Genomic DNA, 16,768 nt, shown 5'->3' on the forward strand with positions numbered 1-16,768 from the left:
AGAATTAGAGGTTTACAAGCAATGTTTCAGTCACCAGGACCATTGCTGACGCGGTGGTGGGTGTGGGAGAATAGGCAGGATGAATAGCAAGTTGGAATTGAACAATTAGATTGTTCAGGATGGGAGGTAGGATTAGAAGAAGGAGGAAGTCCTTAGAGGTAGAACAGAGAAAAGGAGGGGTGTGATTAATGATCAAGGATAAGGATCTTAAATTTAAACACAAGGGATGGGAGCAAATGAAGGATAGGGGACATGTCATCTCACATGGACAAGCCTTGATTATTTTATAACGTTTTATGTAACTGAGTCACTTATATTGGAAAGCAGACAACAACCCTGCTAGTTTACACGGCTGATTTGGCTGCAATAAGTGTGACAAATCACACAGTTCCAAAATTACATTTGCAATATTGGATTTCAGCCATGATGAAGCCCCAAAATGACAAACAATAATTTATTCATGCTATCATCAAGTCAAGTCAAGTCAAGTCAAATTTATTTGTCACATACACATACACGATGTGCAGTGAAATGAAAGTGGCAATGCCTGCGGGTTGTGCACAAAAAAGAATTACAGTTACAGCATATAAATAAAGTTAATAAGTTACTATTAGTGTCGACAAAAATTTAGTCTCTGGGGTTATAAAAGTTGACAGTCCTGATGGCCTGTGGGAAGAAGCTCCGTCTCATCTTCTCCGTTTTCGCAGCGTGACAGCGGAGGCGTTTGCCTGATCGTAGCATCTGGAACAGTCTGTTACTGGGGTGGCAGGGGTCCCTCATGATCTTGCTTGCTCTGGATCTGCACCTCCTGATGTATTGGTCCTGCAGGGGGACGAGTGTAGTTCCCATGGTGCGTTCTGCCGAACGCACTACTCTCTGCAGGGCCATCCTGTCCTGGGCAGAGCTGTTCCCAAACCAGACTGTGATGTTGCCGGACAGGATGCTCTCTACTGCCCCAGAGTAGAAGCAATGAAGGATCCTCAGAGACACACTGAATTTCCTCAGTTGTCTAAGGTGGTAAAGGCGCTGCTTAGCCTTACCCACCAGTGCGGCAATGTGCGTTGCCCACGTCAGATCCTCTGTGATGCGGACTCCCAAGTATTTAAAACTGCTCACCCTATCCACAATAGACCCATTTTGGACTGCCTATTTTTAAAAGTGATTCTGTCGCTCATGCTGTAAGCACAGAACATATCTATATTGACCAGATCACTTTGTGAGTCCAGGACACCACTGTCCAAGATGATTCTTGGCATTTACTTCAGTATATTTGACTATATTATACCAGTGTCAGAATGCAGTGATGCATATTTAGGAACTCAATAATGTATGTTTTTGAGACATGAAATTAAGAGAAAAAAAGATAAAAGAAAATATCTGCCTCAATAATGACTTCATAATGGGTCTTGATTGACTACATTTAGTGAGACTGGTGACTGAGTGGACCCTAGTAGTTAAGTCATTAAATCGATCTCTATTAATGGATTTCAAACTCTTCAATTATGATAAGAAATTCAGAATACAAGTTTGACAACAAGTGCCTGGCAACTGTATCGGTTGCTATCTTTTAGCAGATTTAACTATTGTGCTTGGTTATACGGCATTTGCATCAATTAATTCATCATGCCTGCCTTCTGCAAATTGGCATGATGTATTGGATAAAAGATAGTTGAAGAGCCAAAGGTAGACACAAAATGCTGGAGTAACTCAGCAGGGCAGGCAGCAAGAGCCCTTTTGCTCATGTTGGCTCTTTGAGTTTATACAGAGAAAACTATGAAGATTCTTAGTTCAATGTTCACTGCCAAATTTGTTAATTTAAGTTCGTGTTACAAATGGCTTTGATGTCTCAAGAGGACAAAAATAAATGACTGTTTTCTTCCTTTCCTGCAACTCTATGCAAGTGGACATGTTTGGGCCCGATTGTGAAGCCTGCTGCTGCAAATGAACCTGTTATAATCACTGACCAATAAGCCTTGCTTGTGGAAAGTGACCTCGTAGTGAGCAACCAGTGGGACTAGAGACCAAAATCCATTTCCCCCCAAAAAGATCAGGAATTTTCTTTGGAAGAGAAAAATGAAAGAATTAACAGGAAAAACACATTTGTAAAAAAGCAGAATTTAAGTATTGGAGAGTGTAATCAGAATTTGTTTTTTAAATAGCCTGATGCTCCCCAGTTTCTGTTAGATCTGTAAATAGCTGTACATAAATGAACAATTATTTCATATGGCAGTTTAAGAATATTTCTTAAGAAACTAAAATACCAAGTCCAATTATAAACCACTTCGAAAGGGGCTTATGACCGAATCTCACTTATTTTTGTGAGATCGCACAGAATACCAGCTATACTAAAAAACAATGTGCAGAGCACAATTTCAAGTCACCATCATGCTGATTGAAATCAATTTGCGTTAATTATAGTTATCTCTGCCTTCATGCCCATCAAGAATAATGGATACCTCACTGCCTCAAACATTTTTAGTTTCAAACAATGCAGAAAGTTACAAATTTTGAACTGTGTCAAACTGCGAGTCAAATAGTATTCTGCATAATTATAAGCAAGCAATATCTACAGAGCCAGACGAATCCATATTTTTCCAACATTCACACAAAATGCCACATTAAGGTAGTTGATCTTGACTAGGTCTTGGAGGGTAACATATAATTGCTGGAAAGCTGACACATCAATGAACATTGAGTGGATTTCTTCTTTGTACGTTGTCCTGTTTATTGAGTGCGTCCTGAGATACTGGGTAAGGTGTACAATATGGATGGCCATGAAATGCAAAACCACGCATGCAATATGGAGGAGACCAAGAAAATCCACACAAGGTAATTGAATGGTTAAATCCATATGGATGAATTCACAAATTCGAAATGTGAAAGTTCCATTAGCATCAAGTGCACCATTACATGACACTAATCTTAAATGCTTAGCTACAAAATACAACAGTCTTCCTTGGATTATCAGAGGAATTAAAAACTGTAATAAGACTATATTCATTATCTGTCTGAAGAAGGGTCCCAACCCAAAGCATCACTTATCCATGTTCTCCAGTGATGCTAAAGGACCTGCTGAGTTACTCCAACAATTTGTGTCTTTTTTGGGGTAAACCAACATCACAGTTCCTTGTATCAATAGTCATTTTTGACTTGTCATATAATAAATTTCAAAGCAGTTCCTTTAATGTTATTATTTCAAAATGATAATGGTAAAGTGAGGCAGATTGTGCCTTTACTGCAGGGAAAATTGTTGTTGTAATGTCAACCTTCAGATTACGGTTTAGGTTGGTTAAAGATACCTGTTGGTTTTGATGAAGATGGGGAAGGAGGATAACGAGTTGAGTTAGTGGACGATAGCCTTGGTCTGCGTCTCCTGAAGAAACTTCGCAGAAGCCCACATTTAAGAGACTCTACAAGTGCTGATTTTCCTGAACCTGAATGTCCAAACAGCTTCAGCTTTATTCGGACTTGAGAATTCTGAGAAGGCCTCAACTGTTGAATGAAGATTCCTCTGTGTGCATCCTAGAGCAAAAGCAACACAATTAATAAAGATCCATTGGCAATCTTCACAGGGATGGGAGAGAGACATCAGAGACTGCAACAAAGAGATTTTAATAACTGCCTCATCTGTTCATTTTAGATTCTGGTATGCATCATTTGAAGAAAGTCAATAACACTGTTGAAATAGCAAAGAGGTGTTAGAAACATCAAAGCTAGCAAACTAAAAAATTCCAAAATACAAATATAGACCACGAGTTAAACGCTTTTTGAAATCATGAAATCATACGTCCAAAGACGTACAGGTATGTAGGTTAATTGGCTGGGTAAATGTAAATGTAAAAATTGTCCCTAGTGGGTGTAGGATAGTGTTAATGTACGGGGATCGCTGGGCGGCACGGACTTGGTGGGCCGAAAAGGTCTGTTTCCGGCTGTGTATATATATATATGATATGTAGTGGATGGAACAGTGTTCCACTTCCCTGATGCAAATGCACCCTATATAAATTCTACCACTAGAGGGAGTTCATTCTCTCTTCTGGCCACAAGTGGGCAGATTTGCATCAAAAATCTGAGTATTTATTGTCCAGTGCATACCAATTGCTGGAAGAGATTCTCACGCAAGATGATATGAATCAGGAGTTCCTGTATGGTGTATAGAGAATAGAGAATCAAAGACCCACCTGCATGCGCAGGTGAAGTAAAATATTCCGCAACACCCATTTTGAAGAACTGCTAGTGCTTTGGCCAACATTCATGCCTGGAAACAAATTAAGTGGCCAAATTTTCTAATGGCTATTTATGGGACATTACTGTGGAAAAATGGCTGGAGTAGCTGCCTACACTACAGAACCACACTACCCACTGTTTAAAATCATTTGAATAACCTGAACTGTTTTGAGTGGTCATTCAGCTATTACAAAATATTGCCCAAGCAGGTACTTTTCTTTAGTATGGTGCAATTCATACTATAGACTAATATGGATTTAACCAGCTGCAATGTGAGCCAAAGACAAAATAGGAAAAAAAATTGCCTCATAATAAATATAAAACAACTTGCCCTGGTGCAACCACATTGATGCTATTCACAAGAAAGCACATCAACACCTCTCGTTGCTCGGAATTCCAAGGAAATTTAGCATATCTCCACTGACTCAGACACCATAGATAACATTCCACTTGGATGCATCACAGTTTGGCATGGCAGCTGCTCTGCCCAAGACCACAAGACATTTCAACTTATGAACACAGCCCAGTGTATCATGCAAACCAATCTCTTCCCCATATTGACCCCATCTACCTTTATCCTGTCGCGGAAAAGCAGCCAACATAAACAAGGACCACTCGCACCCCAGTACCCCGGTCATTCTTTCTTCTTTCCTCTTACGTCATGGAGAAGGCAGAAAATCATGAAAGCATGTAATTCCACATTCAAAAACAGATTCTTCCCCTGTTGTTAGAAGTCTCTTGAACAGACCTATCATAAGACTAGGATGAATGTCCGATCTCCCAATCTATCTAGTTCTGGCCCTTGCACTTTTTAAAATGCACTTTCTCTGTCACATTCTCTGTCGAATGTTGAACGTAATTCAACATTGGGTTTCTTTTACTTTATGCAGGGGTTGCTTTTGTCGGGATGGCAGCAAAACAATTTTTCACGGTACACGTGACAGCACAGCACATAGAACAGTATGGCACAGGAACACAACCCTTGGCCTACAATGTCCGTGCCAAACTAATGCCAAGACCAACTCTAATCTGCCTGCCATTAATTCATATCCCTCCATTCTTTGCATATCCACATGTCTATCCAAAAGTCTCCTAAATGCCAACAATAAACCAATACCATACGTATCCCTATTTTTGAATGGTTTAGTCACTAGTTTTTAAAATGTTTCTGTTATTTATTTGAAATTATGGACTAGGAAGACAAAACTTTATCTTGTATCTAGGTGACGAATAATAACACTGGTGAGTGTTTACAGTACAATTATCATCTTCTCTTGTAGTCCCTCAGGATTGGGAATAACTTGCTTCTACATTTCCAAGAGGAAAATGTCTTTGCACATATTCGTTTAATGCGGTATGGCGTTGCACATATCTTACTGGTATGTCAGACCAGCTCATTTTCATCTCTGTCTCCCCCTTTTCTAACTAGTCCATCTTATGTTCATCCTCTTCACATCCCCATTTCTGCAGATGCCGAGTGATTTTGATGTACCATGTATCACAAGACAATCTGAAGGGCTCTTAGATTTCCTAGTACTGTAAATTTTACCTGCGACAACAATCGATAGCTTTGTACAAATTGTGGTACAGAAACACTTCATGGTTTGAAATGCAACAAACCTCCCAATAAGGGTGATGGCAAAATGAAGAGGGATGCTCCGTCTGATTAGTATCTCTGGCCCATTCTGTTGGTAAAGGTGCTCAATCTAACTTGAAATTAGAGTTAATTTCCAATAGAAAAGAAGGAAATTTCCTACTATGATCCTATCCTAATGCAGCTTTTGTTTTAGTTACGGTAGTTATAGTTACAGATACTGCAGTCAAATCTTCCAATGTATTAATTGCTTCTACATTGGCAGAACAAAGTCCCATGCGAGAAAGGGAGGAAGAATTATTCAGTCAAGTATGCATCATTATTGCATTTTACACAAAATAAATAATGATTTTATGAAGCTTGGAAAACTCTCCTTGTGCGCTGCCACGCAGTAACCAAATAAACCTGTGGAGTTTTCTAGGTGGGCATTTGGCCAGCAACAGTTCTTATCACTTGATAAGATAATCTTGTAAATGCACAGTGGGCAACTAATCACAATTAAGGAAGCCCACAGCACATTGCCTAGAGGTAGGCAAGATGAATCATGTTACTGCAACATTTATATTGCAAACCACTTCGAACTATAATCCTGCAATTTCATTGAGTAAATATTACACCCCGATGTTTTATTGGTTAGTTCTGACACTTTAGTCTGATTATTATTTGAACAATGATGATATATAGGTAAACAGTTAAAATCATAAATAATCATTTCCTGAACATTTTCCAATGAAAAATATGTGCTGGCTAATTGGATTACCCATTTTGGACAAATTTGTGTTATGAATGGAATCCAAGTTTGCAGTTGACTTTGACTATGAAAAGACAATGTTGGAGTAACTCAGCAGGTCAGGCAGCATCACTGGAGAACACGGATAAGTAACTTTTCAGGTTGAGTCCAGGGTCTTAAGAAGGGTCTCGCCCCAAAAAGTCACCAATCCATGTTCTCCAGTGATGCCTGACCCATTAAATTACTCCGGCATTTGTGCCTTTCTTTGGTCAACCAGCATCTGCAGTTCCTTGTTTCTACATCTATCTCTTGCAATTGACTATGGTGGTAGCACATAAGAAACCAAAATGCCATTTCATCTATCTTGGCTCATGCTAGCCACATGTTTTTTTTCCTGAGGTAAGTTAAATCAATGAATGTGAAACTAGGTGTATAAATATAAGTGAGGTGATAGCTGCAACCTACTTAATACCAGAAAGGGTCTAAGTACTCAAAAAGCCTACTAGTGCACAGAGCTGGCAGCATAAACCTGGTGCCATTTACATTACTGTTCGGCTCAGGAGAAGCAGTGAAGTCCTGAGGTCACATCTGAAGGTCTGCTAACTTATAAAGTAATAATACAATCCCCCTGTAAATAGCCACAAGGATGCACTGTTTACTTTTCAACTTGAACTTCTAGCTTAATTGCCTGAACATTTCATAGGAACCAGTGTACGGATATATCACTGTGGAAAAAGTCAATACAAGCTGCCACATGGTCTTTGAAAGGTATACTAACACATGCCCGTTGTCAATATCCTCGGCTCATACACGCAGGTTACCTTTTTAAGCCTGGCAAGCAAGTTGGCAACTTGTTCATGTTGTTCAGCTTTAGCAAGATCTTCAGCAGTTCTTCCATCCTGTTAAGCAATCAATCCAATTAGCATGATTTCACTTAATATCATATTTAACCCGTGAAAAGTTGCTCTGCAATCTGTGAATTTTACATTCACACTCTTGGGTTGGAATATGAAAGATGCCAAACTGTGCAACCAGACTGAGCCAAGAGCTGCTTAGCAATTTATTTGCACATATTTTGAAATGAACCAGATTTACTGCATTGACTGCATAGCAATTAGTTCCTGCTCTTACCACATTTAAACATAGCATTTCAGCGTGAATGCACAATCTAAGTACATGCCTGTTGAAAACAAAGAAAAAAGACTTCACAAAATATCTCCCCACATTACTAATTAACAGGAATAATAGCATTTTTAGCTGGAATACTGGTGATGTTGGATGAAAGGTTTTGTTAGGTTTCAAAGTCGCTTTTAAATCATTTGGTACAGTTCTAACAAACAAATGCTATGGCCGACATTTAAAAAATAAAACACCTCCTCCTCCTCCTCTCACTTGTATGCCCCCCTACCCCCACTTCACCACACACCCCAAAACCTCCCAAATCATACAGTGCAGATTTGACCATTGCACAAGTACCGATGTTTGTGATGAGTCACCAATTACTCCCCTTCACATGGTCTTCCCCAAAGCCCTGCAAACCCTCACAATCCCATTCTCTCTTGCACCACGTCATTCTTAGCGACTCTTTTGGGGATCGCTGGTCAGCGCGGACCCGGTGGGCCAAAAGGGCCTGTTTCCGCGCTGTATCTCTAAACTTTAAACTCCTAAACTTTTCTCATTTCCTTCAAGGTTTCACATTTGTTTGTGTTAAATTTCATGTGCTATGTGTCAAACAATTCCATCTGCCTATATTCTGTTAGGATACAGTTTCAGGACTATAAAGTGTCATTCTGTACAGAGAACACTTTACAAGGCTGGCTGGTGCTCAAAAATGATAAGCAGAAGATTTGCATTACAAAACCAACAATTTGGCTCTCCTCGCCCAATGCGTTCTGTCTTAATATCACTTGGGTGGCTCAAGGAGCCTCTTGACACTTCAATTGGAATCATCACAAGAGCAATCTCTGAACCATACATCCTGCTAATTGTTTTGCAAGAACACCATGACTTGCAGCAGGCCATACGGCCACCATGGGAACATGTACTTAACTGTGCATTTCATCACTAAAAATTAATTAGTCCCATTTCAAAGCTCTGCTGTGTCTCAGCAATTATTCCACTTAAAAAAACTGCCAATGAGTAGTTTAGCAGCTGCAATGATCTCATAAACTGATATTTTTGCTAGAAATTAGAAATGTATCATGCACATCATACCCTCTCTCCTCACCACCCAAACACATCTTTGCTCATAGAGCTTTCACATTTGATTATACTGCTTCTGATGTTCAGCCGCTCGCTTTTGGCTGGAGAAAATGTAAAATGAAGAGGCTGAAGCAGGACAAAATCTAATGAGGATCAAAATCTGCAATTAAGATTTTAACTGCACCACATACTTCATAGTTTACAGGTGATTGTTATTTGCTCTTTAAATTAAAGATGAACAAATTTCTGATTTCTACAAATTTTAATGCAGGACGTATTCTAAACGGAATTTTCTAAATGGAGATGTGTCTTCCAGCCACACCACAAATTTATGGTAAATTTACTGCTTTGATATTCTAGTTGACAAAATAAACGTAAACTGAATTCAGGGTGGCATGCCCATAGTAAGGGACAGCAAACAATCAAGATGGCAAATGGTATGTTGACCATGGCTGTGAGAGGGGAATTAAGTGTATGATTAGGGATGCCTTATTCAAATTATAGACTACCACTCTGACACTGCATTTGGAATATTGACTGGAGGGGGAGGGAGCAAGAATGGAACTACGGGATACAGAGAATCCCAAACTAGGGATCTCCCTACTCAAGGAAAAATATTCACCATCCTGGTTGCTGGGTCTGATATACAGAGCGAGAATAAACACACTGTTTAAATTCTCATGAGTTTCGAAGAATGAGGAATTATCTAATTAAAATGACCAACATTCTTCTGGCCGCATCTGCTCCCACGATGAGGTGTTCCACATTAGGCCATCTGAGATGTCCTCATTCTTTCAGTAACGTTGGATCCCCCTTCCATCATTAATGAGGCCCTCGTACATGTCTCCTCTGTATCCCATAGTTCAGCTCTTGCTCCTCCACCCCCTAGTCACAACAGGGACAGAATCCCCCTAGTCCTCACCTTTCACCCCTTCGGCCACCAGTTTATTTGTCACCTCCAACGGGATCCCCCATTAACCTCATCTTCCCATCTCCACCTCTTATTTCTGGCGGAGACCAACTTCCTGGATCACTCATCCCTTCCCACCTAAACCACCCCTCCCCAAGGACTTTCCCCAACAACCGCAGGAGATGCAACACCTGTCCCTATACCTCGACTCCAACCAGGGACCCCCGACAGTCCTTTCAGGTGAGGCAGAGGTTTACTTGCACCTCCTCCAACCTCAGCTACCATGTCCGTTGCCCCCCCCCCCTTTCAATCTGAACAAGGGTTCCAACCCAAAACGTCACCTATTATTTTTCTGCAGAGATGCTGCCTGACCTGTTGAATTACTCCAGCATTTTGTGTCAATCTTATGGACTTGATGAGGTGGGTGCAAATGTGATGGTCCCAATGCCTGAGGCGTCTGAATTCAGGGGTCAATGTCTCAGAATAAGGGAGTCACCTGTTCAAGACAGAGATAAGACAAAACTTCTTCACAGGTAGCAAAATTTGGGAGTACTTTATCCAATACTGCAGGAAAGGAGCTCTGTGCTGGAAGGTCAGCCATAATCGTATCCAAGGTGGAATGGGAACGGGGCGGGGGAGGGGGAAATAATGGTCTTTTGCTGCCTCGTAAAATGCTGGTGGACCTGCTGAGTAAGTTTTATTTGTCCTTTGTAATCCCAGGAGGTCACGCCAATTCGACACCTCATTACTAGCTAGCTGACATCAGCTCCTCTCACAGAAAGTGGGAAATGAACCTGGGAATTTCACGCTCGGCTCTATTTACATCAGTAACTTAACGCTGACATTTTCTGCCAGGGTACTCACTGATCTATTCGGTTTGGGCTGAATTTTGTTTTTACCATCTTTATAACCTATTTTCACACATTTTTCATTGCTTGTGCCTTTCCTATGTTGCTTCACTTTCCAATGTTATTTTCACACCTTTTCATAACCTTAATTTCACTCTTGACTTTTGTAACGTTCTATAAAGTGGCTGGAAGGTACTTTAACCTTTTTATCTCCTGCTTCTCTCCTGTCTTTTAAAAAAAATTATCTTACAAATTCTGCAGTCCTCAAGGCGCGTTACCCACCAGAAACATCAATGCCTCATTTATCTTTGTTGGCTGATGCTGATAATTATTTGCAACCTATCTTGCACCTAAAAAAACTGTTCTGTGTCACATCTATCAAGAAAAATGAAAGCAAGTGCTATAAGTCTCAGCATATAATTAACAGTCTCACGTAATATATGCAAGTATATCTTTATGATAAAAAATGATCAGTGCTGGAAATAATCAAAAGATATGGCAGAATTTGTGGAGAGCAAAGTGTAGTTTATTCTGAAATGTTGGACCAGGATCACCGGAAATTTAAGCTTTCTTTGTGATTCCAGCGATGATCCTGATCAGTTGAATCCATTTCTTTCTGTTTTAAATCAGACTTCTAAAATCAATATTATTTGCTTTCAAAAGAACCAATGTGTTTGCATTATTACAGGAGCTTATAAAATGCCTTTGAGAAATAAAGATTAAAATGAGAACATTATTTAAGTAATTACCATTTAAGTACATCAAAGATTTATAATCCCAATATAATTTGCGCAAGAACTAGGATAATATTTTGAACACAGCATAATCCATCCTAGCATCCACACAGCATTTACAACGGGCTTTGTCAATCATGCAGCACGCTTCATCTCAATACAAACATAATGGGTGACAATAAAGGCCTTTTTTAAAAAACAGTAAATCAGTTAAGTGACAATTGGTTAAATGAAGCTCAAAATCTCCAGTTTGGTTGAATTGTCTGATCTATCAGGGAACTCCTAGTTTCATCATCCTTAGTTACCCTGGAAAAAAAAAAAAAAAAATAGCCAAGCTTCGTAGTCCAGTTCACTACCGAAAGAGAGCAAGGAATTTGACATAGACAATGTATATTGCGTACTTAGTGAAGGGGCAATGAGCGATATTACAGGATCCTGCTGCTGAACTCGTTCTCACGATTTGCCACTTTCAGTAGAAAAACGGCAAAGGAGAGAAAAACAAAATCAGGATGATTTTAACTTGCATTCATGCACCTGTTGCATCAAAAAGATTAGGATAATGCACTGCCTTTGTATGACCCGCATACATATTTTTTCATTGAAATGAGAGACAGAAGTTCAAATCAGCTTGCTCTCTCTGTACAAAATTAAGGCAGGCTAGATTCTTTGTTTCTTCCTTCAGTGTCTGGAGTCAATTCAAAAAATTCATAGTTAACATTGAAGATAATTCAAACATCACCCTGACCTCACTCATTTTAAGCAAATTTCTTTGATTTGAGCCAAGGCTGCTAAAAGTTAACACAATTAATTAGAATTACTAGAGCTTCAAGAAAAACAATCATCCGATCAACTTACCAAGCTAACAGCTTCCACGTTGACACCAGCAAGGCAGAGGTGGCGGACAACATCCAGACTCCCTGCATTGGCAGCTAGGTGCAAAGGTGTTCTTCCATACTGTATTGAGAAGCAAGCATTAATAATGCACAAAAGGACAAAGTGACCACATCTAAAATGGAAAGGGAAACACCCTACTTGCTGCCCCAGCTCTCATGAGATCACAAAAGATTTGGCTTCAGTTGAGTTGAGTGGAGTTTAGTTTATTGTCACGTGTACCAAGATACAGTGAAAAACTTTTGTTGATCCGTGACCCTCAGGCAGGAAGTAGGGCTGACACTTACATAAGCCTAAATGCATCGGGAGAGGTTGGCTGAGGTGATCTCCATGATCCCACAGTCCTGCACTAATGTTTGGCTTTAGCACTCACTTTACCATACTGACAAAAACACATAACATGTATCTGCCCCATCTTCAGCAATCAGCCCGCCCAGGGAAGGAGGAGTCGGACGGAAGGTTGGTAAGCAGACCAGTGGCAGAGGCAGGAAACTGCCTCGACAATGGAATGAGCTGCTGGAGGCCCTGCAACAGCCTGGGGCTCGGCTGGATTTGATGCTAATCCAAGAGGCCGAGCACGTGGACCGGACGCGGCCTACAGTGGTGGAGCAGCGTTTGGCCAGGCCAGGTCTCTGATCTTGATGAAATGGCACCAAACATGGCCGTGCTGGCATTATATGCAAAATGAACTTCACCATGTAATGTTTAATTGCATATGTGACAATAAAAATCCATTGAACCTTGATTACTAATATAATGTAAGCTTAAGAAATTCAAATACACAACAAATCATGACAAAACAAAAACAATATTTATGAATAATGGCATTACCTTGTTAGTTATATCAAGGTTGCAGTTTGCATCACAAAGAGCCATAACAATAGCTACGTTGCCATCTTTGCAGGCTATGTGCAGAGCTGAATTACCGTGCAGATCTTGTACGTCCACAAAGCATCCTTGACCTAGCAGGTACTTCACCACCTCTATTTGACATCTTCGTACTGCAAGGTGCAGAGCTGTATGACCGTCCTGAAAATAAATTAAGCCCTTTAACATTTCTGGAACAAAACACAAAGTGGATATTGCTGCCTGTCTTTCTAAACAGCTGTGAAATAGACTCTGTGCACTAACTTGGCAGTGAGATAGTTTACAGCCAATCTGCCCAGACATCAAATGGCCAAATCCATGGTGCCCATTTTCTTGTTTTCTCAGAGAAAACCAAAGTGGGCATTGGATGCCGTGAATAAACATTAGATGTTTCACAGCTGTTAAAATACACATTTTGACAAATTTTTCATTTCTTGAATATGATAGTTTAGTTTAGTGATACAGCACAGAAACAGGCCCTTCGGCCCACCGGGTCCACGCCGACCAGCGATCCCTGCACATTAACACTATCCCACTAGGGCCAATTTTTACATTTACCAAGCCAATTAACCTACAAACCTGTACGTCTTTGGAATGTGGGAGGAAACCGAAGATCTCGGAGAAAACCCACGCAAGTCACAGGGAGAAGGTACAAACTCCGTACAGACAGCGCCCGTAGTCGGGATCGAACCCGGGTCTCCGGCACTGCATTCACTGTAAGGCAGAAACTCTACCGCTGCACCACCGTGACCGGATTTTTCACCATAGGAGACAGGCCTTTTCACCAAGTATTCTTTGCAATTCCAAGTCAAAAGCTGATGCATTATATTTTCAAATGACTCTTAACTCAACAGAAATTAACACTGCATGACACATGTTCCAATTCATTAGCTAGAAGCAGGCCTGGGCTAATTACTGGCCATTATGTGATAAAAAATGTAAAAAGAGCAGAAATGACATAGAAAGGTGACTCTTATACAAGAAAGAATTAGATTATCTAAAATTTAAAAGCAAATGGTGGGCTACATCATCCCAACCCAATTCTGACTTTCAAATAATTATCTTTGTTGATGCACTTGGTGATGTTTGGCCATTTCACAGTCCCAAGAATGTCCTGAGCATAGCAGATGAAAGATTGCATCCTTTCCAGATCAATGATATCCTTCCTACAGCAAGGCCACCAGAATTGTATATGGTACTCTAAATGAAGTCTTACCAATGTCTATTATACAACTGTTGTATAATATCCTAAAATGTACTTGATATCTGACCGATGAAGGCATGTGTACCAAATGCCTTCAAGATCCAGTCGACCTGTGTTGCCACCTTCATGGAAATATATACCATAAAATGGTTGCTAACCACGTTAACCCCTTCCCATTCCTGTAATCTTTCACTCCTTAACCTCTTCCATCACCAGAGTGAAGCCATGTGCAAACTGGAAGAACAGTACCTCACATTCTGCTTGGGTAGCATTTCCTACGCAGCTATCCTCGAGACCCACACCTCCCTCTTATTCCCCTCCTTTCCTTTCCCCTGTATCCCTCCCACCGGCTTTACATTTTTACTCATCCACTTATTTTCTAATCTGATACTCTTTTGCCTCCGTTTTAACCACGACTCTGTCACTTATTTTACCCATCTGACAATCAGATTCCCCCCTCGCCTTTTCCACCTTTCACTTGTCAGGCTTTATCCCACCCACGTCTTGTGTGTACATGTGTGGGTGGGTGTATGCATGTGTGCACATCTGTAGAAATGTTGAAACGTGTTAAGGGCCAACTACAAAAAAAAAAATCCCTACTTTTATAAGGAGACACAATAGACTGCGGGTGTTGGAATCTGGTGCAAAATAAGAGTGCTGAAGGAATTCAGGCCAGGCTTCATTTATTGAGGGGAAAGGACATGATGTTTTGAGTTGACTTTCAGACCTACTTTCATTAGGGTTTCACTTGTTTGCTCTATTTCCTGAAAATCTGGCTCACTCACTCATTGTGCATAGGTTTTGCACAGATGTTTGGCAATATCAGCAAAGACTATAATTAAAATATGTGCTCACAATAGCAATTATTCACGCAGAGAATGGTTGAATTTGACATTTATGCGCCACTCCCAATCCTGCCCATCTCTTCCCAGCAGAACTTATTTTGTGTTTTACACAGTTGCTTCCAGGATGAGTCAGTTCAATGACATACATGTGAGATGCCTGTACATAGTTGTTGGGCTCTAATGATTTCAACTCAAGAAGTGTCCTTAAAGGAAGTGCTCATCATCCTGGACACCAGCGTTATTGCAGGAAATAATCCGTAAGCGCAATCTGGGAAGAAAGGGTTTGTTCCCACAAAATGTTTTTCAAAAGGAGAAGTGACTCATTGATAAACCATGTGCTCTATGTGTCGAGTATGTGCAATGCAGTAATATCACCATTGCAAGAACAAACAAAGAACATAGGTATTGCAACAATGGATTGGAGAAATAAAATGTGTTGTCACCTTCAGAGGGTTTACTTCTAAAATAACAATGACTGTATGTAGCTTGCACCTTCTCCCCGCGAGTTTTCTCCGAGATCTTCGGTTTCCTCCCACACCCCAAGGACGTACAGGTTTGTAGGTTAATTGGCTTGGTATAAATGTAAATTGTCCTTAGTGTGTGTAGGATAGTGTTTGTGTGCGGGGATCACTGGTTGGTGTGGACTCGGTCGGCCGAAGGGCCTGTTTCTGCGCTGTATCTCTAAACTAAACTAAAAGTGACATGTAAATAAGAATCTAATCAAATGGTTCTATGGCTAGCACTGAAGCTCAAAGGATAACACACTAACCACAGTGTGGATGGGATAATCAATCATCTCCTCATGATTGGCAACATTATGAAGTGATATAATCAAACACTAATCAACTAATGTGCTCAAAACTGACCGTGTCAATTTCATCCATATCTGCACAATGCTCCATCAGACATTCCACGATATCCACATAGCCTCTTGCAGCTGCAGTCAAGAGGGGAGTCTCTCTTTCTTTATTTTTAATGTGAACATCACAGTCAGCTTCACAGAGTGCTTTGGCCACAGCATAGTAGCCATGCCACGCTGCGCAGTGCAAAGGGGTTTCTTGTTCCTGGTGCAAAGAAAAATTCAGTGGAGTTAAAATTTTAATAACAGTGAATAAATCAGGTACAATTGCAATCAAATCAGACTCAAACCGAGCTCTCTTTGCTCTAGAATCATATCATGCATTTGACAATTCGTACACCCTTGGACTGTGTGTTTTCTGTTTTGAAAAAAGAAACCAACATTTAGACATTGACACAGATGAGCAGTCAGAAGCCCACAGTTGACCCACTGTAAAATTTTCCTTTTGCCACACCTATCCGTTCAATGATCAGGTTTTTACGTGGAAATCCATTGAATGCGTTGATTACTTTTTGTGAGGAGAAACCTCCTGATATCCATTTCTAACATTTTTAAGTGATGCATAAAGTATAATTTTTGAAAATGCTGAGTTTGTCTCATGACCATTACAGCAATTTTTATAATTAAACTAACTAGGTATGGTAGGATAGAATGTGTGAATCATTTTGTTCATTGAAATTGAATGTAAACATGGTGAGGTCGTGCTTCAGTTATGGAGGGCAATGATAGGACTACATTTAGAATACCGTGGACAGTATCGGGCTCCTTGTTTAAGGAAAGGTTTTAATGCATTGGAAACTGTTCAAAGGTTTACTAGATTAATACCTGAAATAATTGAGTTGTCTCATGAGGAGAGA

The 16,768-nt window shown here is 40.3% G+C and overlaps 1 protein-coding gene across 1 annotated transcript in view; it reads right to left on the minus strand.

Annotated features, from left to right (window-relative positions):
• The window catches only part of dapk1 (death-associated protein kinase 1), a 151,236-nt gene that overhangs the window by 25,844 nt on the left and 108,624 nt on the right, over positions 1-16,768 (minus strand). Inside the window, exons 16-20 of the mRNA XM_078396163.1 lie at positions 15,919-16,116; positions 12,968-13,165; positions 12,101-12,199; positions 7,373-7,450; positions 3,300-3,522 (exon numbers count right to left, since the gene is read on the minus strand). Of these exons, the coding sequence (XP_078252289.1) occupies positions 3,300-3,522; positions 7,373-7,450; positions 12,101-12,199; positions 12,968-13,165; positions 15,919-16,116 (796 nt within the window). The remainder of the gene's footprint in view (positions 1-3,299; positions 3,523-7,372; positions 7,451-12,100; positions 12,200-12,967; positions 13,166-15,918; positions 16,117-16,768) is intronic.

Source organism: Rhinoraja longicauda, chromosome 3, assembly GCF_053455715.1.
Source record: "Rhinoraja longicauda isolate Sanriku21f chromosome 3, sRhiLon1.1, whole genome shotgun sequence".
Taxonomy (NCBI): domain Eukaryota; kingdom Metazoa; phylum Chordata; class Chondrichthyes; order Rajiformes; family Arhynchobatidae; genus Rhinoraja; species Rhinoraja longicauda.